The following is a 15,636-nucleotide window of genomic DNA, read 5'->3' as shown; positions in this document are numbered from 1 at the left end:
GTGTTTTACCCACAGGTCTGTGTTGTTGGAGGGCTTCTCTCCAGGTTCCCCAAGTCCCGCAGTCCCACAATCCACGTATAAAATAATCACTCAGATGCTTATATCACTTATAAACTGTATGGCCGTGGCAGGCTTCTTGCTAACTGTTCTTTTATCTTAAATTAACCCATTTTTATAAATCTATACCTTGCCACGTGGCTGATGGCTTACCAGAGTCTTTACATGCTGCTTGTCCTGGCGGTGGCTGCAGTGTCTCTCCCCTCAGCCTTCCGCTTCCCAGAATTCTCCTCTCTCCTTGTCCCACCTACTTCCTGCCTGGTCACTGGCCATCAGTGTTTTATTTATATAGAGCAATATCCACAACAGGTCTGTGCACCAGGTTCGTGCAGGTCCTATGGAGGCCAGAATCAGGTCCTCTGAACTGGAGTTACCAATGGCTGTGAGCCATCATCTAGGTAATGGTACCCAAACCTAGTTGCTCATCTGCAAGAACATCAAGTGCTTTTAACTACAGAGCCATCTCTCCAGCCCCAAGGTACACACTCTTGGTGTTCATTGTTGACCAAATGCATGTCTAAAGGTAGCCTGAAACAGTCAAGATAAGGCCTCAGCATGCCTGGCACATACTCCACCACCCAAATCAAGCCCAATCACACACAGCCCCCCTCCCCCACCCCGAGACTGGCAAGTGATCATGATTTCTACTATTGGCAATGGCTTTCTTACACTATTGAGATCATCCATTAAATAAATCAACATTTTATTGAACATCTACTACACATTAGCACTACGTTAGGATCAAAGATAAACACCGCTAGGTCTAACAAACAAAGGAAAACTAGAGGGCGGGGGAAGAGATGAAAACACCCCAAAAAACAAACAACCCAATTCTTGGACCTCATCAACATGGCGGCGCTAGGCCGAGCCAGACCTTCTCATCATGGCGGAAAAATCCGCCAGGCGCCGCCCTCCCCAATATGGCGTCCGAACTCGACCTTCCCATCATGGCGCGCGGCCCCGCCCGCTCTGCCGCGGCTGCCGGCGGGAGCAGTTCCGGGTGCGGTGCGCGCCGGGGGCGGGCGAGGGGGCGGTGTCCTGGCCATGGCCGGCCTGTCGGACCTGGAGCTGCGGCGGGAGCTGCAGGCCCTGGGCTTCCAGCCAGGCCCCATCACCGACACCACTCGGGACGTCTACCGCAACAAGCTGCGCCGCCTGCGGGGCGAGGCCCGGCTGCGCGACCACGAGCGGCTGCGGGAGGAGGCCCGGCCTCGGGGCCCCGAGCGGCTGCGGGAGGAGGCCCGGCTACGCGAGGAAGCGCCGCTGCGCGCGCGGCCCGCCGCGTCCTTTCTGCGGGCGGAGCCCGGGCCCTCGCCGCCGGCTTCGAGCGCGGCCCCCAACTCCTCGGGCCTTATGGCGACTTGGGGCCCCCGCCCCTCCCTGGGCCGGAAGCCGCGGCCTCGCCTACCCCGCCCGCCCCGGCCGCTGCGGCGCCGCGCCTCGGTCCGGGGCAGCTCCGAGGAGGACGAGGATGGCCGGACGCCCGACAGGGCCGCTCTGGGCCCGGGCCGCCACTGGTGGGCCCCGTCCTCGGCCCCTGCGCGGCCGCCTTCCGCGCTCCTCGGCGCCGCCGCGCGCCCCGGCCCGAAGGCCGCGCGGACGGGCTCGGCGGGCGCGGGGCGGGCCCGACCCGAGGCGGGCCGGCGGCTGGAGCGCTGCCTGTCTCGCCTTCTGCTCTGGGCCAGCCTGGGGCTGCTGCTCGTCTTCCTGGGCATCCTTTGGGTGAAGATGGGCAAGCCCTCGGCGCCGCAGGAGGCGGAGGACAACAGTACGTCCCGGGCCGGCGCAGGGGAGGGCCCCGGGGCACGGGCGTGCGACCAGACCCCCGGGCCCGCGGAGCCCGCTGCGCGCTCTCGCGCCCTGGCAGCCTCCGACTGCCTCTCACCTCCGGACTCCCACTCTCCTCCTTCCGGCAGCTCAGTACTTTGTGCCTCCACTTTATCTTCTTCTCTGCTTCCCTCCCTGCTCGTGTCTCCCTTTCAGCCTCTGCTAGGAGCAGGCCGAGTCCTTCACAGCCCCTGGAAAGCTGCACACCTCCTCTCGACAGACAGGCCCACCCCTTGCCCCTCTGGTTTTCTTCCCTCTTGACCTCCTGCTCACACTTGACAGCCCCTTCGAAGGCTCCAGAGAGCCCCCTGGCCTTCTAGGAGTGCCTGGCTGTGGTCTTAGCTTTGTAGCACCGAACAACCCAGTCTGCTTCGTCAAAAGGGTTCTCGCCCTGCCTGTGGCACAGGTGTGGGAGAATTTTTTGAGCTTAAACGGATAACAATGGGGTGCCTAAGGCTGCTGGCAGCACCCCCAGGCTGTGCTGGGAGAGGGCCTGTGAGTCAGGCCGCTTACCAGACATTCTGCCCACACTCAGTTACATGACTCCACATCCCTTGAGGGATGCAGGAGACAGTTCTCCTGAAGAGCTGAGGATTGGTGTTTCCCAAAATGGGATTTTGCCTGTTACTCTTGGTTCTAACAAAAGAACAAAAAAAGCACTCCATTTTCATGGTAATTTCCTCCTCTGCTCTAGGGATTATATTTAGGGTCTCACATACGTTAGACAAGCATGTTACCACCGAGCTACACTTGCTAGCTGACTTTTGACAACTGTTTTGAAGCAGGGCCTCCTAAGTTACCTAGGCTAGTCTTGAACCCACTCTGTGGTTCAGGATGGCTTTGAACCTATGATTTTGCCTTAGCTTCCCCTAGCTGGAATTACAGACCTGAGTCGCCAGACTCAGATCATTTTGTTACAAATTTAGGTATAAAATGACACTTCTCCAGTTGCTAATATTCTTTGCAAAGCATGAAGGTAGTTAATACTGTCGCCAGCCTTCTGTCAAGGTCACCTCTTCCCACGCCCAGCAGGAATGGCTGAACTACAGGGAAAAGCTGACTCGGTGTCATGTCAGGGGTTGTGATAATTGGATGTTTGGGTGTGTGCAAGTCTGTTGGCCATGCTAACGCCCCATGACTGCTGCACTGCTGGAGATAGTTTATGGGCCTGGTAGAGATTAGCCAAGCTGAGTGCCACTGACCTGTCCTGGGCTGTGACCATTCAGGGGAAATCACATAGCGTTGTGTTTACTGCGTAAGGTGATTTAAGACAGGCTTTGGGAATACATAGCCAGGATTTCCTAGAGTTACCTCCCACAACGGGATTAACTATTACTTGACATACTGTCGTTTACAGCTCCTAAGACTTTCCTGTATGCTGTCTTGAGCCTAACCCCGAGTTAAGCAGGGAGGCCATTTGTGGTTTTACGTGTACGGGTGTTTTGCCTACATGTGCTCTGTACCACATGCATGCGGTGCCCAAGGAGGCCAGAAGAGGGCGTTGGGCTCTCTGGAACTAGAGTTACAGATGGTTGTGAGCCGCCATGTGGGTGTTGGGAATCGAACCCAGGTCCTCTGGAAGAGCAGCCGGTGCTCCAGTGCACGGAGCCACCTCTCCAGCCCGTTTTTTTGTTTCTTGAGACAACATCCTCTCTGTGGGCCAGACTGACCTCAGACTGTGCAGCTCCTTCCTTAGGCTCCTGAGTGCTGGATTACACTGTGGACATCCCTTTTAGGAAGGCCCACGGGATCCCATGTCACAGGTGCAGAAATGGGTGCCAAGAGGTTAAACTGCCCGGAACCTGTGGGGCTCATTTGCACTGGAACGAGGCCCCAGCTGTCAGTGTCCTGATCCAGCGTGGGAAACCCTTGGCTCTCACTGTCCATACTGTACAGTGTTAGTGTGAGGCGGCATCTCCCAGCCTCTACCTTCGTGTCAGCCGAGTTTTACTTCCCCTGGATTTTGAGAAGTCTCTCTTGTCTTTTCCTCAGTCCCACTTCTAATCTCTGTCTTTCTTTTCTTGGTCTCAGTGAAATTATTGCCGGTGGACTGTGAGAGAAAAACAGATGAGGTAAGTTTTCTCTGCTTTTTTTACTCTTTTGAGGACTCAAGCCTCCACCCAGAGGTAAACTTTCCCAGATCATGATAGGATCATTTTCAGGGAGAGTGTCCCAGAACGTACTGGATTCACATCGTGTTCCATGGTGTTTGTGTCAGACTTAATTCTGGGAGCAAAGCAGTACTTGAAATATGGAGGACTGAGCTCCTCAGAGCCAGCCCTGGCCTTCTTACAGATGTTCCTCCATCAGTGGGAGCATCTGAGGCCTTTGACTGTCTGCCTGAGTCAGTCCAGGGAGTTGGGAGTTGGGGAGCACCTCTCAGCCCGCTGTGCGGGACACAGGGCTGCCCGTGTTGACCGCTGATAAGCCAGTCTTAGGTTTGCCTCTTCTCTGTGCACATCTGTCTTTCTGACAGCGTTCTGATTTCTGATCTGACACATCAGGGGCCAGGTGAGGGAAATTAGGCCTCTTAGCCGGTGTTTCGGTTTGTTTTATGAAGCCCTCACATTCCCCACAAATAATGTTTGGGGAAGGTGAGTGGCCCTCAGCGAATGAATCATGTGAGCAGCATTAATGCACAGCCAGGAAGCCGGTTCTGGTGATAGTCTGAGGAAGATATGAGGCGGTAAATTTTCAAGTCATAAATCCTACCAGGAGGAGGCGTGTGCTGCCAGAGGGCATGACTTAGAGCTCTAATTATTAAGTGTGGGTGCCAGGCCTCCGAGGCCAGGGGCTAGCAAAGAAAGGACAGCCTGTGTTGCCCCTCCCCCTTGTTAATGGAGGGCAGCCTGCTGCAGATCCCCTGGTTTTATTTCCTTGGCTTCTGATGTGTCCTGTTTGCGGCTGGTTTACGACATTTTTTTATTGCTGTCATCCACCAAGCATTTTTGCTTCCCAATTGTTCTGCAAAGGCAGGCTCATAATAAGTTTAATCTGCTCTCCATCATAAAGCTGGGCTGATGATTACAGTGTGCTCCAGAAGCAGGCAGCCAGAGAGAGGGACAGACGCAGAAACAAGAGCAAGAGCTTTCCACAGCACCCCTGCTCTCTTGTCTGCCACTGAGTTCGCCAAGGCTCCGTTCCAGTCCTGCACCATCTACCGAGATGGTGGACCTCAGGTGAAGGGCACGTGGGCTCCTGGCCTTCTGTGAGCCCAGACACCACCTGCAGGTCCCTCTGGGCTGTGCGGAGCTGTTCCCCTCAGGGCCTGGAGCGCTGGACTTTGGACTCTAGACATGGCAGATTTGTAGCCAACCCACCCACATCTGTGAGAGGACAGCAGATCTGGGCCACAGCTGCACAAGATTCATTTTCTGTCCGCTATGGGCACCCCTGGCCTTCGTGGGAGGTGGGCCCAGGAGCAGGCAGGCAGGGGCATCTTTTTTGGCCCCAGTGAGGTTTCTTGCTAGTTTCCTTTGGGTGGCCTGGCTCACCCCAAGTCCAGACAAGTATTTAAGTATCAGGTAAGTTAGTTTTGTTGGCAGCAGAATTCTGATACTATTTTTCTTTTTGCCTCTGCTGTGGAGAATGTAGGGACAGGCTGGGAGTGGGTGTGTTGTCTTAACCAGGCCATCTTCTGTCTGGTACCGTCTGTCCTGTGGTTTATATGTGGGCTCACATGGAGTCCCCACTGCAGCCCCTCTCAGGCACGGCCTTACACCTCCTGCAGTCACTGAATTCTCTGCAGAACCCTCCAGTGTCTGCAAGCTGGGCTACCATCCCTTGCTCTTCTTCGCAGGAAGTCATGCTGGAGCCATGGCGGCCATCCCTTGTCACTGTGCTGTCTTTATGCCACAGAACCAATCCCTCCCTCCCTCTCCCTGCCAGCCCTCTGCAGGTGTATTTCTCTCCTATGGAACGAGGAGGGGGGCTGGACATGTGGCTCTAGCACTGCATAAAGCGGGCATGGTGGCACAGGCCTGTAATCCTGACGCTCACCAACTGGAGACAGGAGGAGCAGGGTTAAAGATCATCCTTAGCTACATAACCAGTTCATGGCCAGCCTGGTCTACGTGAGACTGTCTCAACAAACAAAAAAGAAAGCCCCTAAAATTTAGAGATGTTCCTTGCTGTCCGGATGGATGTGGCAGTGTGGCCGCGGCCACAGACAGACCCTTGACTGTCCCCCTGCCTTTCAGTTCTGTCAGGCCAAGCAGAAGGCGGCCCTGCTGGAGCTGTTGCATGAGCTGTACAACTTCCTGGCCATCCAAGCAGGTGAGTACCACCAGGCACCGCGGTGCCCCCGTCAGTCTGGCCAAGACAGCCCAGCACTCCCAAGCCCCAGTTTCCCACCCGCCACTCCAGCTCATCATGCCACGCCTTGGGGGCGTGCAGTACAGGCCTGGACCTCCCTCTTCCCTAGAGGCTCTAGGTCCACAAACACATGGGCCTCTCGGCAGGTACGAGACTCTGTCCCGCCATGTTTTGGGGCCTTGTGTTGGTTGGAAGGGACCAGGCCTTGGAAGTCCCCTGGACCCGAGGCACTGGTCCCGGGTCTCCCTCTTGTTTGTAGGAAGGGCCCAGGTGGTCTGTGGGCAGCCTGGGGTAGAGCTACTCTGCTCCACACTAGTTCTGAGTACCTGTCCTCCATTCCACCTGCCCAATTGGACCTGGCTGATGCCATCAAGGGCCTTGGCAAGGCAAGGGCGGAAGTTCAGAGACTGATAGGAAATATGAGCTACACCCCTCTATCCCTTTAGAGATGAACTGTGGCTGGGTGTTGTCCTGGCCCTGGTAGGGAATGAAGTGGCTGCTTGTGGTCTAACATGACAGTGGGCCACACTGCAGGAAGCATGGTGCCACACAGTGCCACAGTGGTCAGGAAAGCACTGTGCCAGCACAGGTCGGCCTGGGTGCAGGCATGCAGGCAAGGGCACGAAAATGACGGGCAATAACGGGCAAGAGAAGAGGAAGTAATGTCAGGAAGTGTGGGTGCCCGGCCACAGCCCGTTCTAGCAGGCCAGGGGGTGACATGCTGAGTGAGAGCCAGCTGCCGAGAGGGCACGTGCCCAGCAACTGAGCGATGCTGTGTCATTGAAGCAGAATCATCGTTAAGCCTCACTGGCAAAGCTATGCAGGAGGACCAAAGAAGCTGCCTTGGCCTCAGAAAACACAGGGCTAAGAGCAGTGTTGAAGTAGGAGGATTTGGCTGATTTGGAGGAGCAGCCAAAAACTGCCCCTCTCTGCCCAGTGTGAGCCCCCCCCCCCCACACACACACACTGAGCCCGGCTGAGCCCCCAGGTGAGGCTGTGCATGAGTGTCTACCTTGTATGTGCCTCACCCTGGGCTGTCCCTGCAGGGCCTGGCAGGAAACCCTGTACAGGAGGACCAACAGCCGCAGCAGGCTAAGGTCTACTGGGGGCTTCTCAAGAGCTGGTCTTCAGCCCAGGCCGCAAAGGCTGACAGGACAGGGTGGAGCTTAAAGGAGCTGCCCTTGGCCTATCAGCTGACACCCCACAGACGTCTCATCTTCCCTGGGTCCCTTCTGGACATCCCTCCCCAGGATCTCTCTAACAATGGGCTTGGCTTCCAGGTTCCAGCGTGTGTCCGGATCAGAGTGTCTGGTGGCCGGCCTCCTGCCTTTCTTTTTTCCCAGGCTGTGTATATTTATAGAGCTACTCCGGTACCTTCCGCAGCTCTCTGTCTGATCCTTCTAGGGATCAGCCGCAAACAGACTTTGGCATTGGGCAGCTTTTCAGTCATTTAATGCAAATCGCTGCCCTGCTTTGCAGGTCAGGTTTTAATGATCTGGAATCGATCCAAGCTAAGTGGCTTTTGATCTTGCTGCAGAGTGAAGATGCCCCACAGAAGCTGGGTGCCGCTGGGCCTCATGCTCCTGATTATAGCTGATGGCTTGATTCTCACCGTATTTTTAGGCCATTTCAGTGTGATTTTTTTTTTCACCTCTTCTCTGTGTTTGAATGTCTCTCTCTCTTTTTTTTTCCTCCTTCCTAGGTAATTTTGAATGTGGCAATCCGGAGAAGCTGAAAAGCAAATGCATCCCTGTTCTGGAGGCTCAGGAATACATAGCTGTGAGTAGGATGCAGGCTGCTCCCCTGCAAGGCCGCAGCTTCCTATTGATTTGCCAAGCCCTGCAGGTTTTTTGTTTTGTTTTGTTTTTCTTCCCTCTTTGTTTTGTATTTGCTTTGTGGCTTTTGGTTTTCTTTCTTTTAATTTAGAGGAGCGTTGGGTTACTGTGGAGGGACCATGCCCCAGGCTGGCCCTGCTGAGTGGGGGCAGGTGATCTGGTCTGACCTGAGGCCCCTTCACCAGCTGAATGGCCATGGCCGGCAGCCCCTCCTTCAGAGGACCTCAAAGGGTCCTCAGGCCCGCGCCTTCTCTCGTCACAGCGGGAGGCCCGTGTCCTCTCTTCCTGTCCCCCGTGACTCCTTTGGGGGCCTTGGCTTCCATTTGCCTTTCTCCGTGCCCCCCTCTCCATGGTAGTTATGGAGCTTGAGGATTTACAGGGCCTGAAGGGCTGTGTAGTTCAGTTTCACTTCATAGATGAGGAAACTGAGGAAAGAGAGGCCAGGGGGTTTCTGAGGCCGCACAGCTGTCACTGGTTGCCGTCGCTCCAACCCTGGCGCTGTTTCTCGTTCCCCATCTCCGCTGGTGCCAGCTGTGCGTGCTCGCCGGCTGCTGCTGCTGCTGCCTCTGCCTCTGCCTCTGCCTTTCTTGCTGCCCGCAGACCTGCATTGTTCTCCTGCTGAGCTTTGCATCAGCCTCTTCTTAGCTCTCCTCGCCCCAGCTTGCCCTCCCTGCCTGTTTGCTGTGCATGGGGCACGTGGGGGACACAGGAGAGGCTTTGGCAGTCCAGCCTCAGGATAATGTCCTGCCAGCAGTGCCCGAGGCAGAGCTAAACCCCGTCTTCACCCCACAGAACGTGACCAGCAGCCCCTCCGCAAGGTTTGAGGCCGCGCTGACCTGGATACTGAGCAGCAACAAGGACGTGGGCATCTGGTGAGTGTAGGCAGTTGTCACGGGAGGTGAACTGCCGCTGCCCTCCCTGCGTGCTGACTCCCTCGCTACCCAGGCTGCAGACCAGAGAGCAGCACTGCCAGTCCAGGTGTTGGGGTGCGAGCCTGCTGACCCTGCCAGTCCAGGTGTTGGGGTGCGAGCCTGCTGACCCTGCCAGTCCAGGTGCTGGGGTGCGAGCCTGCTGACCCTGCCAGTCCTTCCTCAGGTAGCTGCCCCTGCCAACTCGCCGGGGAAGGAGATGTTCTGTGCGTTGGTTTTACTCAGTTTGGAAATGTCTGGGGAAGCGCTGAGTTCTCTCCTGACCAGGCAGTTTCCCTGACTTTCCATTGCTGGCCAGCACTGTTAGCGGAGATAGCGGCCCTATTCGGGAAGAGTGGCCGGGAAGGAGTCCCCAGCCCGTGCCAAGCAGCCCTGCGAAGGCAGGCGTGGAACCTCACCGTCCCTTCCATAGCTCTTTGTCAGAACCTCGGTTCCAGTTCCAGCTCCTGATATTAACACACACTCTAGGGTTTTGTTCTCTTTTTCTCTAATCCACCCAAATTACTAATTCCATCACAGTGCATCCACCGCAGCCCCTTGGGCGGCTTGGCCTAAAGCTCGGTAACTGGATGCATGGCACGATTAAGATCCGATGGCTTAAAAGCAGCTGCCCTGAGTGGCTGAGCGATTTTCCTGCGTTGAGAAAGGCAGAGGAGAATACGGATTTTCCCCTCCGCAGCACTCACTGGAGCTGCCAACACAGAAGAATGATGACACTTGCCTTTTCCTGCTGGGGAAGGCAGCTGGGAGGGGAGCCGAGGGAGCTCAGACAGCCAGTGTTGAAAATGGGGCACAGGGAATGGGGCGTCACATAGCAGCCATTGCAGAGAGCGTGGTGTGGGCACCGGCATCCCTGCCTGCAGGTCCTCACGTTGCCTTCCCGACCACTTCGCTGCAGTCCTGGTGGCAGGGGTCTGGTCACTGACAGCCTGGTGCTTCCCAGTTGCCATGGGCTTCATTAGCGCCCCCTGATCTTTACGCAGCGTTTGCGCCTGTTCCTCACGGAAGAAAAGTGCAGCCTCCCAGGCTCTGTCTTTCAGTTCTTGCCACGCTCTTGCAAAGCCAGGGATTCAGTAAACATTTCCATTTCTCTATGCTGGGAGGTGGGAATCCAATTTACAGCTTAATCTTCTGCATGCTGAGAGAGGCTGTCAAAGACCCGGCAGAGGGGGGACGCCACTTCAGCGGCAGGGGTTCAAGCTTGCTGCCATCTTTAAAGCTTCCTTCTTTCTAAGTAGCCAGTGTGGGAAATTGCAGGAAGGAGCACAGCCAGGATAAGCAGGCTGCTCTGAGCAAGTGGAGACCTCCGCCCCCCCCCCCATGTCCTCGCCTCCAGGCTGAAGTGGGGCTCAGACCGCAGCCTGTTTACAGCCCCATGTCTTGTTTCAGGTTGAAAGGGGAAGACCCGTCTGAGCTGGTGACCACGGTGGACCAGGTGGTTTGCCTGGAGTCTGCCCGGCCCCGGATGGGCGTCGGCTGCCGCCTGAGCCGTGCCCTGCTCACCGCTGTCACCCACGTGCTCATCTTCTTCTGGTGTAAGTCCTCGCTGCCTGCCAGGCTCTCCTGTCCCTTCCCAGCCTGCCGCTTACCAGCAGCCCAGCTCAGTGGCTGCCTGGGCGTGAGGAATGAGTCAGGCACCTAAGGGCCCATTGCGCCTCATGCACCTGGGGGGCTAGCTAACAAAGCAGGAGATGAACAGGACGGCCTCTGCCCTGCGTGCCTTTACCCTTGCAGACTGGTGGCTGGATCTGTAGTATAACCAGAAATGTCCTTGGCATAGGGCAGGGACTGTCAGCCTCCCTGAGAGGGGTGGCCCTGTGAGAGTCAGCCTCTGCTGCCTCCATTGGCCCAGTCAGGCTCCCAGTGCTCAGACCTGCTCCACGCAGGAGGTGACGTGGAATCTTGGCCTAATTTTACTCCAGAAAACTGCCAGCATCTGCAGAGATGGGTAAAAGCAGAGAGGATGCAGATTGCAGAAAGTAAGGCGAGCCTGGCTTGTCTCCTTCCAACAGTAAGGAGAAGGCTGGGACATGGAGATGGCAGCCTTCGGGACAGCCAGCAGTGGGTCAGAGCTGCCTTGTGTAGTGCCTCCCCCATGCTGAGCTCTTGGGTTGTTACCAACGGCAGCATCTCAAAATACAGGCTTGGCATGTATATTTGTGTGCAGCAGACTCCAGCCCGTAAGGGGATGGTGGTGTGAGTTTGGGATAGCCTGAGGTCTGGGTACCTGGGACACCCGGTGACAGGAGCTGGAGACAGGTCATCACTCTGTAGCCTGTCCTTGCTGAGTAGGTGACTTCTATTGTGTTCCAGGCCTGGCCTTCCTGTGGGGCCTCCTGATTCTCCTGAAGTACCGATGGCGAAAGCTAGAAGAGGAAGAGCAGGCCATGTACGAGATGGTGAAGAAGATTATAGGTGCGTGTCCCTGGTGGAAGGGTGCCCCAGCCTGCCGGGTTGCTGCTGACCGCTTCACTCTCTCCCATAGATGTGGTCCAGGACCACTATGTGGACTGGGAGCAGGACATGGAGCGCTACCCATATGTGGGCATCCTCCACGTGCGAGACACCCTGATCCCCCCACAGAGTCGGTGAGTCCTGCTCCTGGGGGTGGCTGGGGTGACCCACTGAGACCCATGGGAGGGAGCCCAGAACATAGCATCAGCAGACCATGAGGATCATTTTGCCTGCCCCCTGCTGCCAGCCTGACTCTAGTGGCAGAGAGCTAGACAGGAGGACCAGGGGCATCAGCTACTCCTCTGCAGAGTGTACCAGTGTGGGCACTAGCCGCCATGCTGAGGCTGAGTCCCAGTCCCCTCAGTGGTTCCAGCCACAGGGGGTCTCCTGTTCCTGTGAGTCCCTCCTCGTGGACACGTCAGCAGGACCTCGTGTTTGTAAGATGGAGGCCAACAGCAGTGTCTGCCTCATCACAGCTGGCAGGAGAAGGAACTTGCAGGCGCTATATTCCGAGCAAGAGAAAACCTCCCAGCAGCCTTTGGGCACACTCCTCTTGGGGTTCCGTGGGCCAGCCTCAGTTTGTCTCTGAGTTGGTCACTGGCAGGGAGACAGAAGGAGCTTTTCAGGGCCTGTGACCATGACCCTGAAGTCGTACACCTCGTAGGGTGGATGGGGCACCCAACAGGGTCCCCCCTGCTCTCAGCACAGCGCATCCCCGCCGAGGAGACGAGGCTGTTCTCTGGCTGACACTCACCTGCCATCCATTTCCACACATGTATTGATCCCTTACTGTGTACATGCTCAGAGGTTACACTCCCCTGTGCTTATGTGGCCTCCCCAGACACACTCACTCTCCTGGCCTCGCCAAGCCCACAGACCTGAGAACAGTTGGGGGGTGGGTGGGCATGTATGGGCAAGGAAGCCCAGGCTCTGGGAAGTAGAGGGACTCACTCAAGAGTGCTGGGGTAGCATTCTGTGTCGCCACCACCAGGCCCTGTCACCGTATCACCCTTCTGTGCAGCCAGGGGATTGGAAGAGGAGAGCATGTGCAGGTCTGGGGGTTTTGTCTCGTTTTGTTTCATTGAAACAGAATTTCACTTTGTAGCCCAGGCAGGCCTTGAACCGATAATCTTGGTGGATTAGCTTGCAGGGTTTAGTGGCAGCACACTTTTCTGGTGAACACGAGTCCTGGCTGCTCTCCAGCAGCATGCATGCATTTGGCAGCTGCTGGGTTCATCTCCCCCGCAGGCTGCAGGCAGGGAGTCCCCACCCACAGGAGGCCACTGCTGCTCTGAGAGGTCAGCCTGTGGGTCCTCTGGTGACACCAGGTTCTCCGTCTCTCAGGGGAAGCCATTTGCTGCACCCAGACTCCTGCCTAGTTCCTGGCCCTGCCAGGAGTTGTATAACCAGCCTTTCAAGCTTCTCTCTCCTACAGTGGGATTCCACTGCCTCCAGTGGGCTGCCCTGAATCCATCCATCCATTTCCACACATGTGTTGATCCCTTACTGTGTACTGTGAAGTGGAAGACAGAGTAGGAGAAGGAAGCATAGGGAACCGCGTGACACTGGGCAGTGCTGGGGCCTTGGAAAGGGGACAGGTGCTGAGGAGGTGGCCTTGAAGTTTGCCATGCTAGTTCCAGTCCCATAAGCACTAGAGAGTAGCTGTCCGAACACAAGAGCTGGCCTGGCACCCTGACTGCAGCCACGTCCCCCACGTCACAGGCTTGCTCATGCATAGCTGACCCCAGCCGTCTGAGCGCTCCCAGGAGCGCACCCACCCCAGGAGCTCACCCACCCCAGGAGCTTGTGGGCCGCCGCGTCTGTCCGTGAACCTCCGGTCTGCCAGGATAAGGGCATGCCTGGGGCTGGGGGGAGATGTGAGGAGTGCAGGGAGCCGATTAGAACAGCTGCCTGGTCCGTCCCTGCATGTGGACGGGCACTCCTTCCTGCGGCCTCAGGGACCTGGCCTGAAGCTTGGCATCTTCATCCTTCAAGCGTTTTCTTCTGAGTGTGTGGCGTTGGCCTGGCCATCCCGCCGCCTGCCTCCCTCCATTTGTGCTCTCCCTGCAGGCCTTGCTGCCACACGCTCAGACCTGCAGTCAGGAAGGTGTGCTGGAGGGGAGGGAGGGCCCCACAGGGCCGTAAAGGATACGGCGGGGCGCACACGCATACTCACACACACACTCTGTCCTGAAACCTTTTTGTTGGGGAGGGGAGCCACGGAGCAGGGAAGAACAGGGAGTGGCCTTTGGCTTCTAACCCACGAAGATGCATGTCTCCTCCTTCGGAGGCTTCACTCCCCCCCCCAAGCCCCCCTGCAGGGCTGTGGATTTGGAATGCTCTGATTAGCCAACATGGTGTACTTCCCACGTGGACCTGGGTGCCTACCACCGCCATCCCCTTAGCTCCCTCTTCCTGAGGCTTGTGGAGTCCCTGGTGCACCCCACTCTGCCCTCTACAGTTGTGTTGATGCCCAACACGTCCACTGCTGGATAAGTGCTGCCACGGGCAGAGCCTAGACAAGTGGCCCTCTGTGGGAAGGAAGGTGCCGGTGCCAGCCTGACGCCTGCTGAGCGCTACCTTCTTGTTGCAGGCGGCGCATGAAGCGAGTGTGGGACCGCGCTGTGGAATTCCTGGCTTCCAATGAGTCCCGGATCCAGACCGAGTCCCACCGCGTGGCTGGGGAGGACATGCTGGTGTGGAGATGGACTAAGCCTTCCTCCTTCTCTGACTCCGAGCGATAGGACAGGGCCTGTTCCAGCCAGCCTGGCCTGGTCACCCAGCTGGGGCAAGGGCACAGACCTTCGGTGCTCATTCACACCTGCCTTGATTGCCCTCTCGATCTCAGTTCTGGGACACGTGGGCTTCCTTAGGGTAGCAGGGAGGACAGGCGAGACCCTCCTCTGTGCCAGTCTCACTGACAGAAAGGGAGAAGCCTTGCTCTCCCTGGATGGGAAGACGGCAGTGGTTGGAATCCTGGGGGTCCTGCACACAGCTAGACAGCAACCAGTGATCGGAAGCCCCTCGCTTGGGAAGGGGTCGGGTGGTGGGCTGGGCAGCAGGGGCCTGGGGAGCCCGCTTCGTCCGTGTGCCTTTGCAGTGTTTCCAGGGAGCGTGAGGGTGAGGGGAGGACGCTGTCCTGCTGCTGCTGCATGGGCCTCCTTGTCCAGAGGGGAAGGTGCTGCAGGTTAGAGCCAGCTGGAGAGACAGCCACAGCTGCCCGTGCCTCAGTGCTTCTCACAGATGGGAAGTGGGGCCTGAGCCTCCGCCTCCAGCCGGCTGGGCTCACCTCCTCGCTTTTACTGTGACAAGGCCTCTCCTGGCTGGTGAGCTGGAACAGGGCACCGGTGGGGTGCAGCATTGCGGCTGCACACTGCCCCCTGCAGGCGGCATGGGAGCAGTGTGCGCCGTTCGCCTGCTGTGCCCTGGAGGGCCCTGCTTCACAAACACCCAGTGGGGGTCTCATTAGTGAGAGGGAGGCTCGCCAGCAACTCTAGCCGGCCTCACCCACAGCACAGGAGGGTGGCGGGTGGACGGGAGGCGCGGCTGCCCCCAGAAGACACAGACCCCCCTTCTGGACCTGTTGCCGTTCTCTTAATAAAGCACCATCTCCGTTTAGCAATACTCTCATTTCCTCGTGTCCGGGTGGTCGGCAGGACTGGGGTCTGAGCAGGTGCCTGTGGCAAAGGCCTGTTCTCATGATCAGGCTCCAGCTAGAAGAAGCTTTTGTATTGGGGTGGAACTGTTGGAAAAATAAAGTATTTATTGAAAATGGATGTGGTTTTTGTCCATAATGCTCCCCCTTTCTCCCCAAAGTGATGGTGAGTAATGAGAAGGCTGGGCCAGCTGGGCCACCTTGGCAATGGGCTTCAAATAAGCGGCTTCAACCCACATGAGCACCCATCCTGCAGGGTCACTGTGGACCCACTGTGGACTCCACAGCCCAGTGGGTTGAGAGCTCCAGTTCTATGTTGACTTGCCTGTCAACCCCCTGTCTCAAGGTTCCCAGGAGTTCTGAGCATCCCTAGAAGGAAGAGCCAGGAAGCTGCATGGAGCTGGTAATACCCTTGAAGGAGACATACTTCCTACATCTAGGCCAGCGTTAGTGATGGGCTGGTGGGCACAGCGCTGGCGAGGGGATGCTTCCAGATGACCATAGACACACCACATAGCCTGGGTCCCCAAGGCTAGCGGCTCAGATATGAGGTAGCCTAGCTATG

At 57.2% G+C, this 15,636-nt stretch overlaps 1 protein-coding gene across 1 annotated transcript; it reads left to right on the top strand.

Annotated features, from left to right (window-relative positions):
• The first annotated feature begins 1,061 nt into the window (after positions 1-1,061).
• On the top strand, positions 1,062-15,192 carry Lemd2 (LEM domain nuclear envelope protein 2). The gene is made up of 9 exons (XM_028888377.2): positions 1,062-1,825; positions 3,916-3,956; positions 6,084-6,159; positions 7,901-7,977; positions 8,826-8,905; positions 10,352-10,497; positions 11,276-11,377; positions 11,448-11,550; positions 14,010-15,192. Exons 1-9 carry the CDS (start codon positions 1,102-1,104, stop codon positions 14,158-14,160), a joined length of 1,500 nt encoding a protein of 499 aa, XP_028744210.2. The 5' UTR covers positions 1,062-1,101; the 3' UTR covers positions 14,161-15,192.
• The last annotated feature ends 444 nt before the right edge of the window (positions 15,193-15,636 follow it).

This window comes from Peromyscus leucopus, chromosome 16_21 (assembly GCF_004664715.2).
Source record: "Peromyscus leucopus breed LL Stock chromosome 16_21, UCI_PerLeu_2.1, whole genome shotgun sequence".
In the NCBI taxonomy this organism is placed as follows: Eukaryota; Metazoa; Chordata; class Mammalia; order Rodentia; family Cricetidae; genus Peromyscus; species Peromyscus leucopus.
The sequence above is the reverse complement of the archived record's forward strand: the minus strand, read 5'-3'. Positions and strand labels throughout refer to the sequence as shown.

Coding starts and splice junctions, on each gene's coding strand:
- Lemd2 (XM_028888377.2), top strand. CDS start 1,102: ATGGCCGGCCTGTCGGACCTGGAGCTGCGGCGGGAGCTGCAGGCCCTG. Junction 10,498..11,275: donor CGTGCTCATCTTCTTCTGGT/GTAAGTCCTCGC, acceptor ATTGTGTTCCAG/GCCTGGCCTTCCTGTGGGGC. Junction 11,551..14,009: donor CTGATCCCCCCACAGAGTCG/GTGAGTCCTGCT, acceptor TTCTTGTTGCAG/GCGGCGCATGAAGCGAGTGT.